This window comes from Anguilla anguilla, chromosome 2, assembly GCF_013347855.1.
Source record: "Anguilla anguilla isolate fAngAng1 chromosome 2, fAngAng1.pri, whole genome shotgun sequence".
Taxonomy (NCBI): Eukaryota; Metazoa; Chordata; class Actinopteri; order Anguilliformes; family Anguillidae; genus Anguilla; species Anguilla anguilla.
In genome coordinates, this window is record NC_049202.1 from 31,426,682 (window position 1) to 31,452,687 (window position 26,006).

At 38.3% G+C, this 26,006-nt stretch overlaps 1 protein-coding gene across 1 annotated transcript in view; it reads left to right on the plus strand.

The window, feature by feature from the left end:
- The first annotated feature begins 1,454 nt into the window (after nt 1-1,454).
- LOC118221104 (polypeptide N-acetylgalactosaminyltransferase 2) overlaps nt 1,455-26,006 on the plus strand; it is a 106,721-nt gene continuing 82,169 nt past the window's right edge. Inside the window, exon 1 of the mRNA XM_035405823.1 lies at nt 1,455-1,791. Within this exon, the coding sequence (XP_035261714.1) occupies nt 1,696-1,791 (96 nt within the window). The 5' untranslated portion in view covers nt 1,455-1,695. The remainder of the gene's footprint in view (nt 1,792-26,006) is intronic.

Consider the following 26,006-nt stretch of genomic DNA (forward strand, 5'->3'; position numbering starts at 1 on the left):
ACAGAGCTGATTAATAAATACTTGCCATATTTAACCATGTTTGTTTGGCTTTATTTACCACACATGGTGCCTTTTATATGTCTGGAGTTCCATTTAAGTGAAAAAATGTGATCATGTCCAGCCTGCCAAGCAGCACTTTGCACTTCTACAATACTTCTTTGTCCCACTGGGCTGGATGCTGGAGAAGCAGTGAGGGGTGCTATCAGTTGTTTTTGTTTCCTCTCAAAAGCCTGGGATGCCTTCAGGACATTAGATAGTGGCATCATCACCTACAGGCATGTACACCTGAGGTTGACCGACAGTCAGCCCAGGACTTCCATGATGTTTTTGTGAGGTCAGGTATACGGGCATGGCTGGCTTTGGTTTGTTTGTGTCTGTACTACTAGCTGTTCCATGTCTTTTTTATTTTATTTTCCTGGTTTTCTCCTAGCTTGTAAACAAAGAAACATAATGCAGCTTAGAGAATTCTGACTGTTGAATGCCTGGATGCTCTCTATACTTTCCCTAGTTTATAAAATGGCAACATCAAGTAGGAAAGAACCTTTTCTGGGTATTTACCCACATATCCTCTCCCACAGTGGCTACACAACACTCCCATACTGCATATTGGATCGATAGGGAGGTTGATGTGAGAGAGTGGTGTCAACCAGTATCTAGTTTTCATACCAGTTGGAAAAAGGCTGGAAGTTTAAACAATAAATAGGATGAGAACTTTAATCACAGTGTTCATAGTCAAGTTTGATAACAGGTTGTGGTGGCCACAGTCCTTCATGGTTTTCATTCAATTTCAGAGTATAATTGTTCTGTTGGGACAACTGATACAATTAACCTGAATAATCTTACATGCTTTGTATCCAATGTTTGGTGAAAGGAACTTCACCAAGTCCAAGTTCAGGAACAAAATTAAACGCACAAACGATTGGCCAATATGAAACATCATCACCACCACCATGTGTCTAGATCAAAAACAAAAAAAACTGAGCAATTAATTGAATGGCTTAGTAACTTCGAGTGGTAAATGTCAACCCTCTACGTTGCAATTTACATTTTGGTCAGTTATGGACTATGTCCGGCCAAAGGCACGTCTGATCCAACTTCTGAACACCAATGTAACGTTAATCATCGAGGAATGGCATCACATGGCATCATAGTGTCCAGATGTTAGATAGACGCTTGCTTCCTCCTTGGATCATCAAGCGTTATCATTTACACTATCTGTGCATCCAGGACCACTCAATACTTGTTTTTTTTTTTTGCTGTCAGCATTACATCTGCATATTGATCTGCACCAACAGCCAATAGGTAGCTACTATTACCACCATCGATTGTGAACACGAATAATTCGTGCATTGATATAGCCGTGAGAATATCGATCTACATCATAGCGCATTCTCCACAATCTCTTTGGATAATATATCTGCGAAGTGCGATTGGATTAAGCCGGTTGCCCTTTCCCCTCTAACCCCGTGATGTTGGCTGTTTCCTGCTCGCAAAATCCCTTCTCTGCAGCGGCGCTGGAGCAGCACGGAACACAAAACCTAGCTCAGCGACACGAAGAGCTAGCTAGTCGGCTTACTTGATATCTATCAGGGTCTCGGATAGCGGAGACTTGGCTAGCTAACTGTTTTAGAGATTCCAAACTGACATACTGCAAACTTCGCTCGCATTGAATTCAATCGCATTGAATTCACAGAAATGCGAAGAAAGTCCAGGATATTACTATGTTTCGCTGTTCTTTGGGTGCTTGGCATCGCTTATTATTTCTATTCCGGAACAGGAGTGAATCGCAAGGTAGGAATTCCGATTTTATTCTATCTTGGAAATGGTTTAATAGCAATCCAGCACCGTTTTCTAAGGGAAGTTTGTTCATTGCTGGGGGTTCTGCTGTGTCATGTTGTATTAACGTTACATTTAATTTAACGTTAGCTGACAGGATAGCTCTCTAACATTTATAACAAGTTAGCCTGCTGTTAAGCTGGCTGCACAGCTATATGCCCTTGTCTCTTAGAAGTAGCTAACTCGTCACCTAGCTGGGAACGCTCATCATAGCTTCATAACAAGTAGTCAGTGCACTGTGATTTTCCTGCTAGCGACACTTTGCAGTTGAACGAACGAGCAGTCCCATATCAGTGTAGCTACTTCTTGTTGCTGTGATATAGGGATTGACTAGTTCGCTCGAGTGATGAGTTAAACTCGTTTAACGTGCCAATGCAGTTGATTAAACTTCCCTAATCGAAACGCACATTAGCGTTCCAGCAGATGATCAACCTGGCTCTCCAGCTAGCAGGCTATAAGTTGTTTTTTAAACCTCAGAGCAGTAATAAGACTAAGAGCTGACTGACAAGCTATGAAATTACGAGTTTGAGTTTTGTTCGTTCGTTGCCGAATATTGCAGAAATATCTTATTTAGCGCTTCTTTACCTGGAAGTAACATTCGCTTGACTAAGGTTAGGCTACTTAAAAAAAGGCAAATGTTAAATTCAGTGTTAAGCACACATTCTGTTACTGTTATGAAAACAAAACTTGGATTTAAACTGGCAAGCTGGTTAGCTTGCTATATACATCACTTAAGCCCCCGATTAGATTTTTTGGAAAGTTGGAGTCGATCTGGATATTTTCGGTTATGCTATTTCCATCTAGCCATCTAGCTATACGACCACTTTTTTCGTATTTTAGGGCGCAGTCGATGTTTTGCTGTTCCCATCTGAATATGATTAGATAAAACATGCTTCCCATTTTACGAAACGTCGGCATATCCGTCCCTAAAACAGAACAATGCCGAAAGCTTTTGAAATCTAGAGTGAACCGGTGGTCAGCTTCAGTGCCAAATGGGGAAATTGGCAAATGCTGAAGAATCCTTTCGATTTTGACTGGAAATGCACGCACACATATTTTCTTTATGTATTATATCAACCTTTGTCGTAAGAATTGGTAATCAAACCCACAGTCAGATGCTGTAATCGCATGTACCGGAATACACTAATGTACTCTGCAGGCGTTTTATTTCGTTCGACGGAAATAGCTAATAACCCAGATAAATATGTATTGGTCTCTCACACCAAATGCACGCATTCAAGTTATATATTGTCGGTATTTGGTATTGCACCAGATTGTTATGACATCACTCATAAGAGAGAATGGTCGAAGACAACAGAAATGGAGGTTGGCTATATGTATTATCATGCAATTTACCAAGGCTTTGAAACGGAGATGAGCCGTGACCGGACATGTTTCGTTTAATTAATTAATTAGCGTTAATTAATTAAGTAATTGATTGATTGATTCATTCATTCATTCATTCATTTCAAGAAAAATAAGATTATAGGCATAAATATGCAGTTCATACAAAATAATCCCATTACAATTCAGGAAGTGTTCCTTCCCTTGAAAACACGGATGAGTATTTATGGTTGTGTAAAAACTGTATGCTCTTCACGTGGTTGTGTTGGTTGCCGACCGTTGTTTTCTACCATCTAGCTTGAATAGTGCTACAGCGAAAGATACAGACACGTGGGAATATTGGTATATTTAATTAGCGAATGTCTAAATGCCCCCGCCTCCTTCCTCATTCACCCGTTAATATTTTGCTAAGTGAGGATATGCTAGCGGTCATTGGACTAGAAATTACGTACGTTCAATATAACTTTTTTTGTTGAAGATAGTTTCATTTAGCCTATAGTAACATAATAATGTATAAAAGTGACTTTGTTCATTGTCAAGGGAGTGCTTTGCATGCAACAGTATTAGGATTTTATACCTCTCATTAGGCCTAGGCTACTTTTAGCTATTTTAATTGACACAAGGCGATCCAATGTTATTTCTAGTGATCAACTGAACCCAGCTGTGACAGGATACTGAAGCCACAGAAGAGGGCACCACATGATATAGTTAAATATTTGGGGAGTTTGCAAGCAATATCCACACTGAACTCCCGTTTAGATCTGCAATGATGTTTAGTCTGTGCGGGGTTGTTTGCAGCATGTCTTCATTCCATTAGAGACTTTTGGGATTATCTGTTTATATCCCTGCTGGATTACTCACTAAAATGTTTTCTATTGAGTAAGACTGCTGCATACCCGCACATCCTAAATGGTTCACATCCATCTTTGAGAGCAATGTGTTGTAAACAGATGTTTGAACTTCTGCTGTTTCACTGGGAATTTTTTATTGTTTTCCCCCAAGGATGTTGAAATAGGAGAAGGTGGTACTAAATAGAATAGAAGTGAGCTTCCAGTTCCCCAATGTCAGGAGGTCAGTTGATGAATATTTGATAGAGCTGTATGGAGCACAGCTGGATATAACTGGTTTTCTCAGAGGTTCTGCTTTTGCCTGCAAGTTGAAAGTATGCCAGCAGATTCTGCATCTTTCCTTTACCACACAATTATCAGCTGTCTAAGATTTTTTTGTAATTCAACCAAATTGACCCATTTAAGCCTATTCTACTGATGTATGGCTACAGGTGTCTTTTTAAGTGGTGCAGTGGTATTGCTGGGGTATAGCCTATTCATAACGGGGCAGAAAGAAAGTATTACAATTATTTTCAAACCATATAGATGGCTAATAGAGAAACTATGCAGAGCTTTCACAGTTAACCTTGTGTCTATCTGTTCTAGGAGGGGTGGAGGTAAGAAAAATATGTGATACCTGGCTTGGTGCACCCCAGGCTCTCTCTCCCTTTGTTTTGTGCCTGTGTTGGAGACGTGGGCCAATTTTCTCTCTTTGGTTTGTTCTCTTTTGTTTTTTACACCTACAACAGCTCACATTAGCTATGCGCTCACTTAAATCCGTACATCTGCACGCACTACTGACATTACTGGTTGCCCCACTCCACTCAAGTTTGTTCAGGTTTTATTTAATTAATAAATTGAATTGTTATTCCTTTTTGGCCAAAACTGAATGTGCGGTCTCCCTTCTTTTGCCTTGGGTTTCTGCTGAACAGATTATTATAAAGCCTTAAAGTAAATAAAATAAAAAAAAGTTTTTTGTGACCTGACCAAAAAAGTCATTCATGGCAGAAAGTGAGCGGGGGGTGCAAGTCACTGGTTACTGAACGAGTATAAGATTTAGTTGCATTCCACAAGATACCATTGATGTGGCGAGTCTAGAAGCATAATTGTATCAGATTTTATTTGCCAATACTGTGCCAGCCAAACATGAACGGATAGAGCAATAATCACCGTAACTCTTGATCTACCCATCTGCCTATCTACCTATCATCTAATCACAGCTGTTTTTGTTGCATTGTAAGTGGTAAATTGCCATTTTTAAGTGTCAAATCTATGAACTTGAGAAGATAGTATTGAAGATAGTATTACTTTGTTAAAATAAATATGAATTGCAATTAAGCTTTTTACTTTGAGTTATTTTTATATTTGTGAAATATTAGTAAAATTTCTACTTCCTTTGACAATGACTGGGAGTCTGCAGAAGTATTCTAGAATTATTCTGGGTTTTAAAGGGTTGATTATTATTCAAGTCTTTTATCAAGTAGGCCTAATTGTCAAGTCAAGTAATTGTCCCCCAGCCAATGAAATCGGAGGTGGCGACACTCCATCCTTGGTGGGGGACAACATGTTTACTATTTGCTTGTTCTTTTAAGATAAATTCGGAACGGTTAATTTGTTAATCGCGATTTTGTAAAAAGGGTTATCTTCAGCAGTAAAAAAAAAAAAAAAAAAATCGATATTGCACACGTTTCAAATATTGCCCTCACAGTTTAACCTGACATTAAATTGGTAAAGTCTGGAGTTGTCTTTTCCCTTTCACAGCTGTTCTTGAGTGCAGATGGAGAACAGATTCCTAGTGGCAGTCTTGTTCTGCCCTGACCTTTGTCTTGTTTGTGGTTTTATGTCCTGTCATAAAAGTGTTAGAGGGGCAGCTGTGTCCCCAGGGCCTCCGCCCCACTACTTCCTCTTCAAAGGGTCCCTCTGTCCTATAGAGAGCTGAGGATGCCACGTCCGCCACCCTAGGGGCTCAGTGCAGTGTTGTGGCAGATTGTCCTTGCAATGAGGGGTTAAATTGGCTTGTTACGTTAACCTAGTCATCCCAAATAAGCAAAAGCAAGAAAAATGAATTAAATTTGTGGAATAAGCCAAACCATTTTGGCTGAACACACTAACCCTTTAATTTTGAAGTCATGTTCTCATAACTAACATTCAGCAGTCTGTAAACAGGTTTCAGATTTCCGGTGTGGTGTAATTTTCTTGTAGTTAGCCTGTGGTTGTTAGCTGATAATTTGCATGCCTAAGGTAGCTCATGTTAGCCAATAATAGTCAGTTATTAATCTGGCTAAATGGTAAATGGATGGACTACATTTATATAGCGCTTTTATCCAAAGCGCTTTACAATTGATGCCTCTCATTCGCCAGAGCAGTTAGGGGTTAGGTGTCTTGCTCAAGGACACTTCGACACGCCCAGGGCGGGGTTTGAACCGGCAACCCTCCGACTGCCAGACAATCGGTCTTACCTCCTGAGCTATGTCGCCAAATGTTACACAAAGCAAGTTGTGTAACATTAACTTAGGCAAATGGACAGAGCCAACTAGAAAATTCAGCTGACCTGGTGAGTTAAAACAAAGAATTTCTTTTCTCTGGCATAAGAAAGAATAAAAAAGTAAAATTCCTAAAACTGAAAATTAATAATAATTCTGTGTACGACAAATTAGGAAAGGATGTTCACGTTCAGTGTATGAACTGTATCCCAACCTAGGTTATGAATAAAATTATTGAACTCCCCTAATCATTGTCACCATAAAGGCTCCTATATTGAGCAGATACAATATCCCTACACTGCATGTAGACCACTTTATAAATTAATAATGTATGTAGCTTAGTGTTGTTGTGATCAGTAGGCTATAGGCTATGTTAAATATAATCTATTTAGGCAATACAAACATGTTATTGACATTACCATGTTACATAAAAGTTCACTAATTCTTGTTCAGTAATTTAAGATATTTATTCTTGCTCATAAAGCGTGTCTGGTGACACACTGTCACTCACTCCATATTGTGAGGAAATGTAGTTTTGTTAGTGTAGAACATGATGTAACTGAATCCAGTTTGTGCAATTTCAAAGCCAACTGCCCAGAGAATACCACAATTGAAGTCTTGTAATTGTACTAAAAACAGGCTCCTTGTAATCGCAAGTTGTTTAAATTTCAATGGGGAAATTCATTAGGGCAATTTTCTTCTGGCAGTGAACTCAGTGGAAGTGATGTCACACTTTGGCTCTCTAGCGCACTCACCATTTCAGCCTGGCTCCCCCTACACAATTTAGAAAAATTCTTCCCGGGATGGATGGAGCAGGTGTGTGCATCTCATTTGTGTAAAGTATTCTCTATGCAAATTAATTTGTACAGCGCAACTATGAATCCAGATTCAGCTGGAGCTGTAATTCAATTTATTTACCTTGCCTGATTCTCACCTCAGATGTTTTCAGAAACATTTTAGTGGACTGTTTAGGTGAAATATGCGAGTTTATGTAGCCTACATGTTTCTCCGATTTGAAAATGTTAGGCCAAAACCAATCTAGCCAGTCTGGTGCTGGCAGTGTTCCATCGTATTTAAAAGTAAGTGGGCAAATTTGTGGGCAGAAACAATTTTCAGGCTGGCTTGACATTTATGTTACATTGTTGTACCTCCAAAGAGGTGCTCGGACATCACAATAGGGGCAGGGTTGGAGTGAAATGCAGAAATAAAATTTCAGATGTTAGAGAGCAGTGAAAAGATACTTTTCTGCCAGTTTTTTTCTGCCAAAGCATATTATTTCAGAAATTTCTTTCTGATATTTCAGAAATAATGGCATGAGTTGAAGTGTTTCATTATGAAGTAGGCATACAAACACGTTTACAGCCAAAAAAACAAAACAAAGGTGATCGAGTGTGTAATTACTCTTTAGAGGTCACAAAAACAGCCAGTGTATCACATTAAAATTCCATATATGGACAATTATTGTCCACAACACATTTATTTAAGGTTTCATGTTGATTTCCGTGATGCTACAACACTGTAGGAGATTAAACCTACATAGCGTGATTACTTTGCACGTCCTCACTATGTCACAGATTATTAGACTATAGCATACCATTGTAACAGATTTCAGTGTTTTTTGAAGCCTTTGTGAAGCTTTCTTTTGTTCATCTTTATTTCTGGTACTGGTGAGGTCCTCTACATTGAGCACATGTAGGCTATGTACTGGTTCTTAGCAAAGTCACTGTATATGGAGGCCTTTCATTTTTTTCCTGGCTCTAAATGTTTTCTACTCTTTGAAATTACTCTCAGTTCTCTCTCTGCCAGTAATCTCAAATCATGAATTAGGGCAGACAAAGGGTTATTGCATGATTATTGAATAAGGATTGGTGTAGCTCCAAGCATTATTTAGGCTAGTTACTCATCAGAAGTATTTAAAGTCAGATTATTAATTTGTGTTTTTCAGTGCCTGTGCAAAACTCAATTAACAGGTTACTTTAGTTTTTCCTCAGAATCAAGAATACCCAATCTGGTGTGCCATCAGGATTATGGAATAGAAGATCCTCTAACTTGACACTATAACAGTTCTGATCACCCCAAACCCAAAAAAAGACAAATTAAAATGATTGCTTTCAGAAACCCCCCATTATCATATCAGAAGCAACAAATAAACTAACTGAGATGGTAATATTTGAAAAAAAAAAAAACCCACAACAGAAGTGCCTTGTTTCCTAACATTCTTGTTTTTTTCCCTTAAATGAAAAAAATATTTGTCAAAAGGGCAATGGGTAGTTATGGTGAGCTCAAGTCCCTCAAGCATGCTTTGTTCTGTTTATTCTTTTGAAATTCTGTCTGATTTTGAGTGAAGAGAATGGTTGAGCTTGCTCTGTCTGCAATCGACTGCACAAAACTGTGTATTCATGGTTTATGAATGACATGTCCTAAGTCACGTCATGGTAGCTATCATGGTGGATTTCAGTTTGTTCTGGAAGTAGCCTACCGTTTTTCTTACCCATTGTCTTTCAAAGGGAAACGTCACCAAAAATCATTTCTGATATTCAACCTGTCCATTGATAATACAGGCAAAAATGTATCCATCTCTAGAAAAACCTGCTTGAGTGATGCCTCTGCAACACCCTGAAGAACTAGTAATTCCCAAGAAACAGCATGTTTTGCAACTGAATCCATGATTTGTTTATAGCACAGAATCCAAAATTGTTTTATAGTGACGCCTCCTGCTCCCTGTTCCCTGCCTGCAGATGTCGGGAAGCAAATAACATGCATGAGAGTCAGTCAAGTAAGGTATCTTAAGTGTTAGGCCTATCTATCATTGCTGGTGGAACATCACTTGGTGAAGCAGTTTGTTTGATGACTTTCAAAGAGAATGGGATATAAGGTATGATTTTGAGATCAAAGACATAAAAATGCTTACTTGTGATCAAGTACAAGTCAAGTATACAAAAAGGCGTTCTTGCACTGGCCTTGAGTAGCTAATGCTGCCTCATTGATCAGTGTGTCTGTGCAAAACATGTCTTGCCAGCTAGCTGACATTACCTATTAAAACTATGGATGCTCTTTAACTTGGAAGGTTACTCTTTTTGTCTTGTGGAATGTCTACACATCATTAGAGGTCGCAGCAATAGAAAATGCTGCATTTTTCATGGAGAAAAAAATGAAAACCAAAAAAAATGTGGGCTGCATTCTGAAAATGTAGAAATATTGATTGTGACATTCAGTTCAGTTTTGATTTTAGGGATGTCTGTATTGATTTGCTAAACCTGCAATATGTTGTAATATTCTGAGTTTACAATCATCTGGGAAACAGATTGATTTGCATTATTTTTGAGCTATTTATCTTTTTGCTGATTTTAAACATGTAATTCATGACTCTGTGACTGAAATATGTTCCTGCTTTTAACCTCTGCGCTGCTTTTTAATTACTGTTACTTTGCTGTCTCATTTCCCATTTGATGTTTGTAACTCGTTTGTTTACTGTCTTGCGTAACTTTGTGTTTTATGTCAGGTCCCCCTTGAAAAAGAGATTTTGATTTCAACAGGGTTTATTTCCTGGTTAAATAAAGGTTAAATTAAAAAAAAAACTTTAATGCACATAGCGGTAGGTAGGCTATTAAGTAAACTCCTGTAGCCATTGGCTTGATGTTTGTCCTATCACAGCACACATGCATGTTTTCGCACTTACTGAGTGCATTTAACTATTAGGGTAGCCAATAAATAATAAAAAAATTGTTAACACACAAATTACGTGAAATCAAAAATATTTTTCAAGCGAATTAAATATACTGTATTCAGCTATTTTCATTATTTATTTTCCATATGTGATCATTTTTTGTCATCATCAGCGTCATCATCATGCAATGGCATAAATACAACAATTAATAACATTTTTCATAACAGTAGACTATTAGTTACAATGTCAAAATAACAATGTAGTCAGAATAATATTTTGGTGGAATCGGCATAATAGCATCTTAATTTAGGCTTTATTACCTGCATTTTTATTCATTTTATTTTATTCGGTCATTTGTAACATTTGTTCATCACCATGAATAATGGACGCAAGAACGTTATGGTAGGTAACATTATTAGTAATATCAAAATAACAATGGATCAAAACAGTAATGGCGGTGGATACATGTGATTGTTGGTCATGGTTTAATACTCAGCATATTCTGAAACACTGGTTCTGTGCTGGCAACTGTCAGTTCATCCCTTTTCTACATTGACAGCCTTATACTTACTGAACTGCAATACCGCAAGTAGGGTTGGGTCGGTTTCCTGTTTTGCTGGTCCGGTGTACGAGCTTAAACCGGTTTGATTTTATGCGAATCGACTGAACCGGCATTTGTCATTATGAGACGTAGCCTACTGGCAAATTAAAAAGTAGCCTACGTCAGCAACCTGTGCTGACGGCGCTAAATCAAACTTGTATTGCATTAGTAATAAACAAGACAACGTGATTAACATAATATTATGTTTGTTTATAAATGGAGCCACTAGTGTCTGAGTGCAAAAAAAAAAAGATTGACAGGCCGTGCGCAATTTAGTGCCGAGGCCGGCAACAAGGAGATCCAGTTTCATTATACAAAGGCTTGGCTGAATTCTCAATTCTGATTGGTCCAAGGGTGGGCATTATTTCTCAGTAAAGGGATACCTTGGCCTTTTAGCAGTTCTTAAATCAATGTGCTACAAAATTCAGCATTCTAAAGCAGTAAACAGCAACTTTCGCATTTCAATTGTTACATCCCCTCCCATTTTCAATGTCCAATTTCACAATTGATGGCAACGTTGAATCTCATTTTTAGTTACTGTTGCTAGCTTTACAAATCGGAATCGTCCCTTATTTGGACAGTAGAATAGGCATTACACATTTAACTCATGGCTACGGACACATTTTCATCCGTATGTTTGTGAACAATTGCGTTTATAGTAACCGCTGTTTTGAATACAATTCAGTAGTTAGCTAGCTAGCTGGGATAACAAGCGGGATAACAAGCATGCTGTGAGACCATTCTGAGTTAAAACCAAGAATTTTAATATTGGCTAGGTGACAAGTAACAGCGAACCTGTCATAAAGCTAGCTGGCATTCAAAACCTGTTTCAGAGGGTCTTAGAAAGACGTTATGTATACACTGCGTGACCGCACCATTTAAAAAGCAAGAGAGATTAATTTGATTGACTTTATGGTTTTATGCAGTTTTATTAACTAATGTAATGACAAAAATGACCAAAATTTGTGCTAATTGTATGGTATAAAATGAGAAGGAACTATTTTTTCTTAATAGCATCATTGTTTTCATAAAATTAACGACCAGAGGTTTTCGCTTAACAATGGTGCAAATAGAACTACCAACCAGAGTTTTAGCATAACAACGGTCCAAATAGAACTACCAACTGGAGTTTTGCTTGACAACGGTAAAGCCCGACACTCTCATTCGTGGGGTCTCATTATGTTCCACTCGGGAGCGGCTGAGTCACGTGCGACGCCTAGTGGTAAAATTTGGTATTACCGGTCCGGTATTTGGCTTAATATCAAACCGGTTCGAAAATTTTTACATCGGCCCAACCCAAACCACAAGTAACCACTGGAGTTTTCAAGCTTCACAGAGAATGACAATTCCTGGTCCCCTGGCTTAAACATTAAAACGTTAGCGCTTGATTGGTGGCTCCAATACAATGAGCCAATAAGATGTTTGGTTGACCAAAATCGTCTACCAGTCTGGTTCCAGGGAACGCAGATAGGGTTCCAGCACGTCAGTGACTTTGTGAACATAAAAACTCACCAAAAACTTAACAACTTTTCTCTGAGGGCAAAGACACGGTCTAACTGACCACCCAGACTCCTTAAGGAACTTTACGGACTTCGCTGCTCATCCCAACTCACACCTCGCCTGATCACTGAGAGACAGTTGGCCTGACACCATCCGCGAAATAAATCAAGCAGGTATATTTCCCTTTGACTGCTGTTTTGAGGAACAAATATCTCCAGACCTTCTCCCCACATTGGCCTTGTGGCTGAAGTGTGGAGACCTGTGCACATCCAAAGTCATCTTTGCGGGGAACCCTGGTGGACCCAGACTTCAAAGACGTTTCCGAGGAATCCACGCACCTGCATTGATCTTGGACCAGCTAATGAGCTGACACCATTTAACGGATTTTGGAGTGGCCTTCCGCTTTTGCCATTAAGTATTGAAATGTATTTTATTTAACAATGAAATCAAACAATAGGATAACGTAAGGCTATCCTATTGATTGGGTCATTTTACTGCTGTTTATTGTTGTGTTTTGTTTTGCTATGTTTGTGTTGGTCTGGAAGAGCAAATTCCATGACCTTGTTGTTTTACCTTGTTAAAACTTCATTTTTTGAGGCTGATGAACCACTTAATAGAGGGTAGTGTGTCATTATCCCATAACACGAATTCACCTTCATTAAATGGTAGTATTGTTAGCTTATATATTTAACCATTGCAGAATTATCATTTCCTCTGATTAAGCATCATATAATATTAGTCCTCATATTATGCAAATTATTGTTTTATATTAGCCTGTTCATATATTCATTATCATAGCCAATAAATATATATCGTTTTTCCAAACCATTGTTGTGTCTACTTTATTTCACTAAGTTGGGCTCTATGGATGTACAGAATTCTAATTGGTTGTTGAATTGGTTCTGAATATTTAATGATTATTGAACAAATATATCACCCTGCAGTAGGGGGAACTAGCATGAATATCCCAAATCTAAAACACACAAAATTGGCCTGTGGTGCCTCTAGCTTAGAGTATGTAATATGTAGAGACAGCGACACCAGTAGAAACCTGTGGGGAGCACATCAGAACCAGGAAGTACAATTTCTTTGCTCAACAGACACGCTCACTTGTGTCCTTGGTCACATGCCTAATCACGTGTGCAAGGAGGATAGCGCATAGCAGTGACGTGAGGGCTATGTAAAGCCAATCCCCCTTCTTCACTGGTGATAATTAAATGCCTGTTCTAATGTATGCGAGATTGACAACAATGCACTTCTATATCTGGGGAAAAAAGCACCTGCATTCAAGGATTGTAAAAAACACTACCATATTCAGAGATGTATTTTTGGACCACATAAAACAATTTATGTTGTTAGAACTGACATTAGCGAGCTCCTTCTCAGCATTATCACACAGCTAAAATGAGCTATTCTAATACAGCCAACCAAATTTTATCCTCACAGATGAAAACTGTTATCACACCAAACCTGACGATCATGACCTCATGGCGATGTGCACCAACAGCTTATTAGAGAGCCTATGTACAGAGATAGCAAAGTGCATTTTACTGTTTGTTGTTCTGTTGGCTATGATGAAATTGGCCAAAACAATAAACAGCGTTAATTCAGTGTTCACGGTACTAGGAAACATAGTGTTAATATGTCAGGCCTAGCTACTATGGGAAACGGTACTATAAGCCTGCCATTTAATGAATCAATTTAGCTCAGCTATTAAGGGAATTATTAAGGGAAGTCTTTGGACAAACAATACCAGCTTCACATGCTGTCCTGGATTTAGCTACCTGAAAAAGGGTATTTCCAAGTGCGAGCCTGTACAATAGGTACAGTTCAAAGCAGGCATTTTGACATTTTGAAGTGGCTTACATATCATAAATGTACTAACACTTAACAATGTTAATGGAATACCTCTGAACTCAGGTTAACTGACATTCTGAACTGATTAGTATATTGAATAATATTGCCTTTAAAAGAACAGGACGATAAACACAGTCTTATTTTATTTGGTTTAAAGAAAAAGACTATTCCAAGACGCTCTTTAGAAGTTCTTAAGCTTTGCCTTTTATGCCTTTTATTAGTATTGCAGTATATGCCATGGGACCACATGAAGGGAGCCAATGCTTTACAGTCTTAGCCTCTAGGTTTTATAATCTAGTAAGGGATGCTGGCAGGACAAATTAATTAAATAATTAATTTGTTAGTTCTTTCGTCATAGGTGACTTCTGGCAGCACCGTAATTATGACAGCAAACAACATAAGAAAGGCAATTGTGCTAATGCAGTTTTTCTTTCTGCCTGATTTTAATCTTCATTATCAAGGATCAATGAAATATTCCATGATCTTCGACTTAATCATAGTTTAAGGGCTCGGGCTAAGTAAAACCAGGTTTTGTTTTTGCTCTGTCATGCAGGCCTAAAGCGGGTGGTATCAGCATTGACATCAGTATTGGGTATATGGGAAGTCTCATTTTAGTAATTAAAATTTACTCTAGAATTTCCATATCGCACACCCATAATAACTTTGCAAGCTATGAGTTGACATTCAGTTTTATACGTGTGACATGTTTTATGTATTCATTATCGAATATCATAGCCTACATGTTCACCAACATGAATCTGTCCGTCCATTTTCTAAACCGCTTAGCCTGGTCAGGGTCACTGGGGCCTCGAGTCTATCCCATCTGACATTGAGCGCAAAGCATGAATACACCCTGGACGGGTAACCAATTCATCAAAGGGCCAATACCCATTCACTCACACATTCATTAGTACAAGTACACACTCAAGTAGCCTACAATTTAGACTCTCCAGTTAACCTCACCTGAATTTCTTTAGACTGAAGGAGGAAACTGGAGTACCAACATCTAGCATCTTTGTATGTTAGCTGATTTTTCTCAAATATTGGAAAGTGTTAGGCCTATTAGCAAGTATTGATGGCTGAGGGAACAAGAATTTCACCTAAAGGTGGCTGAGCTACTGCAGTGCGTTTGCCTAAACAATTAATTGCCTGCTGCTAAAGCTGTAGCACATAACCCACTGTATGTTGCTTACCCACTTTGACACAATTGGCTGTACTTTGTTTACCATCAAAGGCTCAGGTATAGACTTTTGTTTGGGGTTTGGCACAAAAAGGAAAAATATTTGCCTGTGCAAACTATCTGTTTTGTTTGATTCTTTATAGAATATTTTTTTGATAGTTTGAAGGCGAGTGCCTTCATTGGTCCTATGTAGCTGTTATCAGTTTGGCGCTGGGATCATTTCATGTGAGAGGTACACTCAGCATTGTGAAAACTTAGGCTTTAGAATGTGTCCACTTGAATAAGAGGGCACAGTACATATCTTAAAACATCTAACTTGCTGGTCCTGGGACTGTCATACACCTCACTGTATCTGGCTCGGTTGCCAGAGCATTTTTGGCGCACAGGATGCAAGAAAGAACTACAGTGGAAAAGGCTGAGCGATTGGCAGTTAACCTTGGAAGTATAGTCCATTAAACCTTGCCTGCCTATTTGTTGAGGAGTTCATTATTGATTGCTGACTCTTATCCCAACCTTTACTGAAGTATCTCCTGGCTCTCAGCTTTAACTGGGTGTTCTCTTTGATCATGTAAAGTCAGTGCTTTCCATCCTTTTCAGTGTTGCATAGCCTATTGTTTCTGAACAGTGCCCTTAAAATGAAGGCTGGCAGTACAAATGAGCAATATAATAGAGTATGCAAGAGGACATAGAATAAACTCAATATGAGGAGTTGTTTATCTTTTTTTAAGCATTGCTGAAAAACTACATTTCCAAGTATATTTAATATGATTACTAAGGTTCTGTAGCTCCGATTTATTTATATATTAGTTTTTTTTTTTAGAGCGCATTTAGATCCGAAAATTGGTTGCATTGTAACACTATGACCTTTAAACTAACAAGAATGTATGGATCTATTTCTTCTGTTTCTTTGGAATGTAATGAAAACGCATAGTTGCGTTTTGGTGTTATGTAGGCTTCCAACTGGAGAAAAAGCTGCCTGCTGCTTGGATACACTGGTAGAGATTTCATGTGCTGATTCTATGTATGATGTTATCTTGAATCCAGTATTTAAAGGTATTTGTTTTAATTCCAAAGTGTGCGGTTATTCATGTAGGTTTGCATGTCATCCTTAAATCTTGAGGAATATAGGCTAGATGTGATCAAATCACTTGTAATTTTATTTTCCCAATTTAGTACACAACTGTTGGATATTCCTATTACATATTACTTATGGTTTAATTTTCTTTCTTCTCTGGTCTATTCTTGCTTAAATAATTGGTCAGAACAACAAAATTAGGTATATCCAACAATTGGATGCCGGTGTATTTTCCGTGCTGTAGGATAACTGCTGAATTGCCAACGCCAGTCTTATAAATTAAGAAATTAATCTCAAAGTGTAGTACTAGTCCACATTTACATAGCTAAATCAATCTGGTATGTTTTATGATAAACTGTCCCTGCTGTTAAATATGACAAATGAAGGGGAAACACCACAATGTTTTGAGTAAAATGTGTGTATGGGGTTATGTACAAGAAATATTGAAAATATCAGAGAAAAGAGGTTGTGCACTCCAAAGTCTGAAAATCAGAAATAGTTTTCTCTTGGGCCAGGGAAAGATCAGATATCTCAGGATTTGGGGCATAGAAAAGGCCACTTTGTGTCTGACATAAAATTCAAGAGAACATTAAAAACATGGCCTCAAGTGTTGATCACTGCAGAGTAGACTAAACTGCACATTCATGAAATACTGTATTCTTTTCGTTAGCCAAATTTAGTTAATTCGCGAAATTAAATGAAAGTTTTTAAGCTGTATTTTTTATTGTATTAACCCGGCTTTTCAGCACATTAAAAATCTACTGTATGTAGCCTACAAAGTTACAAAATCTTTTTTACTTAACCATGTTAATCACATTCTGTGTCCTGCCATAATACTGCTGAAGCTATTGAACAAACATATGGGTCACGGACACACAAATTGACTCATTGTCATTTGGAGCTTGCTTGCCAGTGTCATTAACCTACAACTGTTCTATTTACAGTTGTGATCAAAGTTCACCTGCTTAGATCTGTTAACTATGTTAATCATGTGCTTTGATGTAATTTCACTTTATGAAATAAATGGAAGCAGGAACTACATCGCTTTTAAGTGGCACCTGGACTTAGAAGCACAGCATGTCACAGGTAATTTCTGTCTATCCTGGTACCATTTGCTAAGCTTTTCTTGCAGTTTTTCTAGTCCATAAAAATAATTCTGTTGATGGTACAGCTCCTTTTACTTCTCTTCCCCTCTACAGTGATCTAGCTCATCCACCCTTCTCACATTTAGGATTCTTATGCACAGTGATAGCCCAATCATTGTCCATCTTCTTGCTGAAATGCAAACAAACATTATTGATTTGGCAAACAGATGGCTGTCTGTAACCTGTGGTTTGTGAAAAATTACACGTAATTTGTGAGTCTTTTCTTTATTATGGACACTCGTACAATGCACCATCATGGCCAGAAGGGTTTGGTCAATATTTGAATTAGTTTTTTAACTACTGACACCTGCTCCCTCACAGTGCTTGTGGTCGTTTGTGAACTTGAAATTGCAGTCTGAACACAAAGTTTCAGTACTGTATATTGGTTTCTGAATAATCCTGTAATAATAATAATAATAGTAATAAGGCGACTTTCTGGTAATTCTGTTCATTGGAAATTCCCTTTCATATCTCATCGTAGCTTTATTCATGTCAAGTCATTTCAATGATCCAAGACAGATTAATTTTGAGAAAGATTGCAATTTTCACTTGAAGGGATACATTTTCCTAGCATCCCTAGTTTTGAACTGCAGTAAAGGGCAGTGGAAGTACATTCATGTCAGCTTTATAAGAATGGGATGAAAAATACATTTACCGCTGTATTTGTCATGTCTGGTTATTTTAAACATTAGAAAATGTATTGGTTATGAAAAGTTGCTAGTAATACTGCGTTCACAATGTTCTGGAAAAAGAAGTGCAAGAAGTTATTTTAGTGTACATTCATTGTAGCATTTAGGCTATCACTTATTACTGTCTGTTGCAGGATTTGCCCAGCTTTAGTCTCCTGGGAGGTCTCAGCTGGAAAACTGGCTAGTCAAGTGAGTTCTACTGGCTAGGAGTTGCAGTGGTGGCAGATGATCTGTAACGCTTCTGTTTCTGTTCAGTGATGTCATGTCTCACAGGCAGTGCTTGTGTACCATTCCCAACCCTGAATTTGTGGCAGACTTGCAGCATTGGTTCGGACAGACTTGGCAGTATTGGCAGACTCTTTTTGTGCCTATTGCATGGAAAATGAAATTAACTAGTGTCTGTTGAGTGGGAATGCCTTCCTGCTTATGAAAACCAAAGCATTAAGTTCCTTTTTTCCCCTGAAACCAGCAACCAGATAGGTTACTTCCTCCACGTCTTGCTATGTGAAGATACATGTCTTTCAATAGCTCATTTAATAATGGATTGATTTGTTAACGGGCACCATATACCAACAATAACTATTTTGCCCCTTTCTGATTTTCTTTGTTGTATATATGTCATACTGAATTGTTTCAGCTCATTAAACTAAATGTAATATTAGACAATGAAAGCCTGAGTAAACACAAAACACATTTTAAAAATTATTATTCAATTTTTTTAATGAAAAGGGTTATCAAACACCTATATCGCCCATTTTTCGAATCACTGTGGAATAATTTTAGTCCACTCTTCATTGCAGAACTGCTTTAATTCAGACAAATTAGTAAGTTTTTGCTGCCCTTTTCAGTACCTGCCACAGCAGGTTGGGTTTCAGTGGGGACTTTGACTAAGCCACTCCAAAATTTTAATTTTAGTTTCTTTTCAGCAATTTATATGTGGACTTGCTTTTGTGTTTTGGATCATTGTCTTGCTGCATAACACAAAATATGCTTCAGCTTCAGCTCATGGGCAAATGAGTACACATTTTCCTTATGAATTTTCTGGTGCAGAGCAGCATTTGTGGCAAATCCTCCAGGTCCTGAGGCAAAGCATCCCCAAACCGTCACACTATGTGTCACTGTTGATATGATGTTCTTACTGTGAAATGCTGAATTTGTTTTACACCAGACATAATTGTCAGTTTAACTTGCATCACATGTAAAATACTGGAATCTATCATTAGAGACAAGTTAGAAGTGTTTCAGAACTACACTCTGACGCATACAGCTGGCTGGTGCATTGCCTTGCAGAAGGCCACCATCTGGAGCTGGCTTTTGGTGAAGTCCAGCTGAGATGTGCTGTGGTGGTTCCACCTGTAACAAAGGTCTATGAAGGTGGCCTTTGCGCAGGAGCTGCGTTGTATTGTTTTTGTCATACTTTATGTGGAGATCCTCTAGGACTCCTCGTTTAAAATTTGCCATCATCTTTACATTATTCTCATTCTCCTTGAGAATCTCTTCACTCATCAGATTGAGAATTAGGAGCAGATATGATATGCTCACTTACTCTTCGCCAGACAGAATGTTAGTGAAAGCCACAACAGGCTTCAACGCATCCCAGATTTCCTCCAAGACTTTGATGTCCTGCCAGCTGAGGGTGGGAAGTGGGTACGGCTCTTGTCATCAGCAAAAACCTTTTGTCCTTTCTACCATTGCTTATCTTGAGCCCTGTCACGGTGCACAATCCTGCAATAAATGATATTGGCTATTACCAAATTAGAATGTAAACATCTAGGTCTATCTAGATACAAAAAATAATTGTGGTTGCACACAGTATTACGCATATGTGACTTCAACTGATTATCTGATTTACATATACTTAATAATATTGCATACAACCACTATCCAATTATTTTTTTCTGAGTGTAGGCTATAAGAGAAACATGGGCTACACTGCCAACATGACATGCATGTAGTTCATTGTTAGCGGCTTCATAGATCAAGAAATCACACCCAATAATGGCCAGTATTTATTTTGAAGATAGTGAGATGAGAGCAAAAACATCTGTTAGAAGGTGAGTTTTCTTTAGTTAAATATTGTTGTAACCGTTGAAGTCTGCTACAGAGCATCAGTTATTTGAACTGTTCACTGGCTGTCTATACTCTGGATCTGAATGAATGATTATATGAATTTTTATGTTTATGTGTACTAATGTACTAAGACTAGGAATATTTATGAGAATATACATTTAATGTGCCCAAACAAAAATGAAGAGGATTAACTAATTACTGTTAACAAGGTGTTACTGTAGAAGATAATTCAAATTCTAATTTAAACATTTTAAGAAAGAGAAAGTATTTTTCATTGAGAGAACCCTTCTTGTGCCAAGTTTTCTTTTGTTTTTGTTTTTTTGGACCAAATTGTGGTTTGCAAACGTGAGCATATTTTTAGGGCTCGATCTTGACTGCTGAGGTGATAGGATTTCACTTTTACTGAAATCTCTCAGGGGGAAAACCTGTGGCAGAGAAACAGAGATACATTTTGGCCCCATTTGACAAGAGAGGCATTTCTTCAGCATATGTCTTGAACCAAGCGAGTGGGTAAGCATTGGTGATGGTGGTAGGAAGTTATGAGTAGTTTCTCCTCAGACTCGAGCAATTCATTTTCTGAGGCTGCCCTGACCAGCTTCACTGAGGGGATTCACTGCAGTAACCTATATAGGCTTTTCTCTTGGTGGTCGAGGTGCTGCTGCTCTCTTATGCTGCTCTACTGTTTTACTGTGGGTTGCTGCTACTGCTTGAGGCTGTTCTCTCTGGAGGTCCTGCTGATAGGCTACATGCCATCAAGGGTTTTGGCAACACTTCCTTTAAACTGGGCATCCACAAAGGAGGACATATCCTACACTCTTTACTTCCTCCATACACCTCCGTTACGTCTGTCAATAAGTCATCTTCTTGATTACTACGTATTTCATCATCAATGTATTCTTTGACCGGGTTCAGAGAAGAATCTCTTTGCATCTCTTTGAAGCCAGGAAATCAATAAATTGCAGTTGAAGACCTGGTTTACATCCTGCAGAATGGTATTGTCAGTATATTTCCATGTGAATCTGGCTCCAGCTAGCATTGCTGCTCCAAAAACCTGGAAATCATTTCATATATTGTCCCCATGTAGCAACCATATCATAAATCAGTGAATGATCAGGAATATTCAAGTCTGCTTGTTTCTTTTTCAATCCTTGTTTCGTCTTACATCTTTGAGAGAGTTTCAGGATCAAGTGCTAGCATGCTCTAATCCAGTTTACTTCACTAAATCTTAAAGGAGGGATACTTTAAAGAAATTAATATCAGGTTGGGGGCCAATGTTCAATAAGTCACACTTCTGTTTCAATGCTATATATTGAAACGTTTGAGTTTGGGGTGAACAAGTTTTGAGGACGTGATTGACTTTGCAGTCTTTTTGCAGGTTAGGCTATTCGATGCATTATTGGCCATGGTAAACAAAGTGTAGAAAATTTTGGTGAAAATAACCATTACATTACAGGCATTTGGCAGACGCTCTTATCCAGAGTGACGTACAAAAAATGTGTATAATTAAAACCAGGAACAAGTGTGTTGAAAACCCTAGAGGGAAGACCATGTTTCCTTTCAGGTTTGTGCAAATTCTAAGTAAACTTTTGAAAGGTGGACGTGTATTTTCAACAGGCTTTACAGTAGCCTTTACTATATGGGTCTGGCTGTTAGTGCTAGTTGGGTCTTCACTTGGAAATAGTTTTATTCAGAGCTGGTGTTGGGTAATCTTGCTGAAAAGCTGTAGGAGGAGTAGCATAAAGAATCTTGATCTCTCGCTTTTTCAGTGTCCACCAATGGACCTATAGCTTTGTCTAGCACCCCCTCTTTGAGTGAATGTCCGCTTTGTAAATATGAAAGTAAAGCCTCTCATTGAGATCAGCTTTTTCAAACTCTTCAATTAGTTCTGTCCTAGTGTAAAATGTTTTTGTTCCAATTTTCCATAATTAAAAATAAATTTTATAGCACAATGTTAAGTTGTTTCGAATTAGCTGGCTTCCATGTGCAGCAGTCTGCTTATCAGCGCAATCTGTTACGCATTAGGCTAACTCCCAGTGTTCAGATAACCAAGCGACTGCTGAACAAAATACAATTTTTGCAAAAAGCATTGGGTGGTAATTATGCCAGCCATGTTCTGAGTGGACGCTTGTTGGATTTCAGTTGAAAATAGCACCTGACCTAGCTAACATCTTTAGCTTGAATATGAACTGATGCATTTTGGGTTACAGAAACATTTTCATTGACAAAAGAGCTATAAATACACAAGTATGGGATATAACGAAAGTGAATGCAATGTGAGTACATTGCATATAGGGCCTAGACATTTTTAAAACTTTTTTTCTGAGTGATTTATTCTGTCGTCTGAGATGACAGAATATCTGAGAAGGGTAGCCTATACGATTATTTTCATATAAAAATTAATGAGACCAAGTAACCCTAGAAAGTATTTTTTTTAATGGTTTTGTGATGTGGGTTTGTGTGTAATAAGTGATTGAGGGATGGGGAGGCTCATTTTTTACAGCCATTCACTGCCCTAAGCACTGAAAAGGGAACAAGTTACGTTGTTGGCACGAAAGCAGTACGCTGCAGGTGCTGAGCTTGAATTTGCAGCGTGTTTGTAGCCCATTTTTTTACCTGATTGTGGATCTATGCTTTTCTCCGTTCTGTGGGCACTGACACCTATAACCACTATTGGGCAGGAGGCAAAGGGCTACTCTACAGATTGTTCAAGTTCAAGTTCCGTTAATTGTCATTCTGCTCATTATTGAGAGGTGTAAGAAAAAGAATGGAATACAATGTCCAGGGACCACAGTGCAGTATAAGAACAGCCATTAACAATTAAAAGCAGAAATGAATTAATAGGATTAAAAAAAGGAAAAGGTCAGTGAATGATAAATGCAAAGTATGCATTTTTCTTGCTTTGGGTATTAATATCAAAGACAAATTGGACAGCATATGAGCCAGGAAAACTATAGATTGACTTCTGTATAGGTTTTGATTCTTTGCATTGCTACGCCCCATGTACTGGCCGGAAAATAGAGCCCTCTATCTTCAGGACTTTGGAAATGGGCAGGTTTACAGTTAACAGTGGCCAAAACATCTAAACCACACACAATGGAAATCTGCAAAAGCCTTGTCAGGCATTGTCTGTTGCATTTCCAGACAGACTTTCCTGTTGAATTTTCAAGTTCTGGAGCAGGTTTTCAACCATTCCAGGCATGTGTGTTCTGCTGTGTCATCATCTTTGAGGAGAAAAGAGGTGGGAATCCACAAAAGCACTGCAATGCTTTTACTTCTGTTAAAAATCTCTGAAAAATTACTTACTATTCGCAAAGCAGCCACGGTGGGTGGAATGCGCATGCAATTGAACTGCCAGGGAAATAGCAGCACTGTGCCATCAGGGTCATGCATATTTAAATTGTTATCTACATAAATTTTAGTTCCAAAATTACTCATTTATATGCAAATGGGAATCAATACAGGGCATGTCCGATTCACAAAGAAGATTGCAAATTACCACTAGCAGTCAGCATGGAACCTGGCAGTCATGTGGCACAGTCTGTTTCAAAGCCTTGCTATGTGTAAACTTGTCAATGACTGTTAGCTGTTATAGTTGCAAGACACAGACCTCACTAACGTATTAGGCATGGGGCAGAAGCAGTAATTATTTGTTATTCAGTCATTCCATACTAGAATTACAAAGATGTCATTAAGCTTGCCACCTGTTGTTTGTTTTCTGATGTAATTTAAGTTTAATTGCTATTTGTGCAGAGACAAATTTGGCATTACAAATAGCTTACCTCAATTTGGCATTCACAAATTTTAATTTGCTATAAATCATTAATTCGAAAAGGTAAATTCCAAGAATTATTGAAGAGGTCCATTTGCTGGTCATTCAACCTGTCTTGGAATATCACAGAAAGTTTTGAAACACATTTTGAAAGTTGTGTAGTGTGCACAAGGCATAAAGCTCAGAGTAGAGAATCAGAAGTCAATGACTATGCATTATAGTCTGGAATAATGAGGCTGTGGGAAAAGCAAGTTAGGAACCATTGTCTGTTTGGGTAAAATTTTACATTATGTAATATTATAATTGTTTAATACGTCCAGGAAAACAAACATGAGTAACCCAACATTGCAATCAGTCTGTTCTAATTTGCAGCAGTAAACTGTCACATCACTGCTTCCCACCTCCTGGATTATCCAAAATCCTCATTTAAACGTTAATGTCAGTATGTAATCGAGATGGGCAGCCTGGCGAAGTGCCATCTTTTACATGAGTACAGTCCATTAGCAGTCCATATTTGCAGTAGTGGTACTAGGTATTACTTCTTGACCTCCCTTGTCATATGTGATTGATTGTCCATGTTCACCATGCTGTGAAAACAAGAAAAAAATATGTTTGTTGAATGCATTCAATATTTTCAGTTATCTGAAATTATTTCAGCTGCCATGCTAATTTATTTATTGGTTAATTTGACCCTACATGTTTTTGCCTCCACTGTGGACCCATTGAGGTCAGTTATAAGGCAGTTCACTGTAGCTAAAAGTTTAGCACCTTTCCCCAGCTTTGCTACCCAGACAGGTGTTCATGACACATTTCTTCATTAAATATGGAACTTGCAGTTACAATAGTTTAGGCTATTTCATATTTCATTCCCTCCACATGTACAGTAAATACAGTACATGGCATGGTGAATAAAATTTGAATTTTTTGTGTAAACTAAACCTTTAAGGGCACTGCATGATTCCTTTGTAACATTCTAGTTATAAGAATACTCATTGCAGCTATGGTTAGATTCCTAGTTCAAGTCCCATTTTAAAGGCATATTTCACCGCTGAAATTATTACATGGTGGTTTTTGCTGTTTTTTTTTTGCCATGGGACACTTTATGAAATGTGATGATACTAAAGCTGCATGAAAAGAGAATGAACACATGGACTAGAGCTTCAGGATAACAGAGTAATTCTTTTAATGCAGCCAAGTCATCCATTGTACTATCCATTATAGAGGTTATTGGCGAAGTACACAAACAGCATTGTATTGTAACTGTGTGCTGGATCTACTCTCTTGCAGCGAGACACCTAGTTTATCAAGGATTTGCTGTAAAGCTTTTACAGTTCTGAATAGATCTAGCCTATATTGTGACATTTTTGGGTGTTCCACTTTGGCATATTTTCCTTGCCAGTGAAAATTATTCAAATGGTTATTCAGGTTGTTGGCTGTAGTGTGGAGTAGTGTAGTTTTAGAGTTCCCTAGGTTGGTGGGCAGGGGTGAAGAGGATTACAGAAAGTAAAGAGAGGGAGAAAGGGGTAGAGGAGAAAAAGTGAGTGGAGGGGGCATTTTTATTAGCCTAAGAGCTGAGATTGATGGAGTGAGGGATGAAGAGTGTCCTGGAGGCTAAATGAACAGGGGAGTAAACACAACTGCACAGTTGCCCTTCCTTCTCATCCATGAGCTTCCCTGCTCATCACCATCCATGCGAGTGGTGCATCCAGAGTTTATGAAGGATTTGTCAGAAGGCTCAAGTAAAACTCATTACTAAGATGATTTGCATCATTTAGGCCTATATGTATGCAGGAGGCCAGCTGTATTTATTATTCCTGCATCTTAGCCAAGGTCTCCTCACTGCTGAAGTTGTGGGCTGATTGGCAACGCACTTAGAATACACAGGCAGCTCACACAGCATCAATCAATACCCTCAGGTTGTGTACCTTATTTAAAGCTTTATAACTCCAGTTGGGAGCATTAC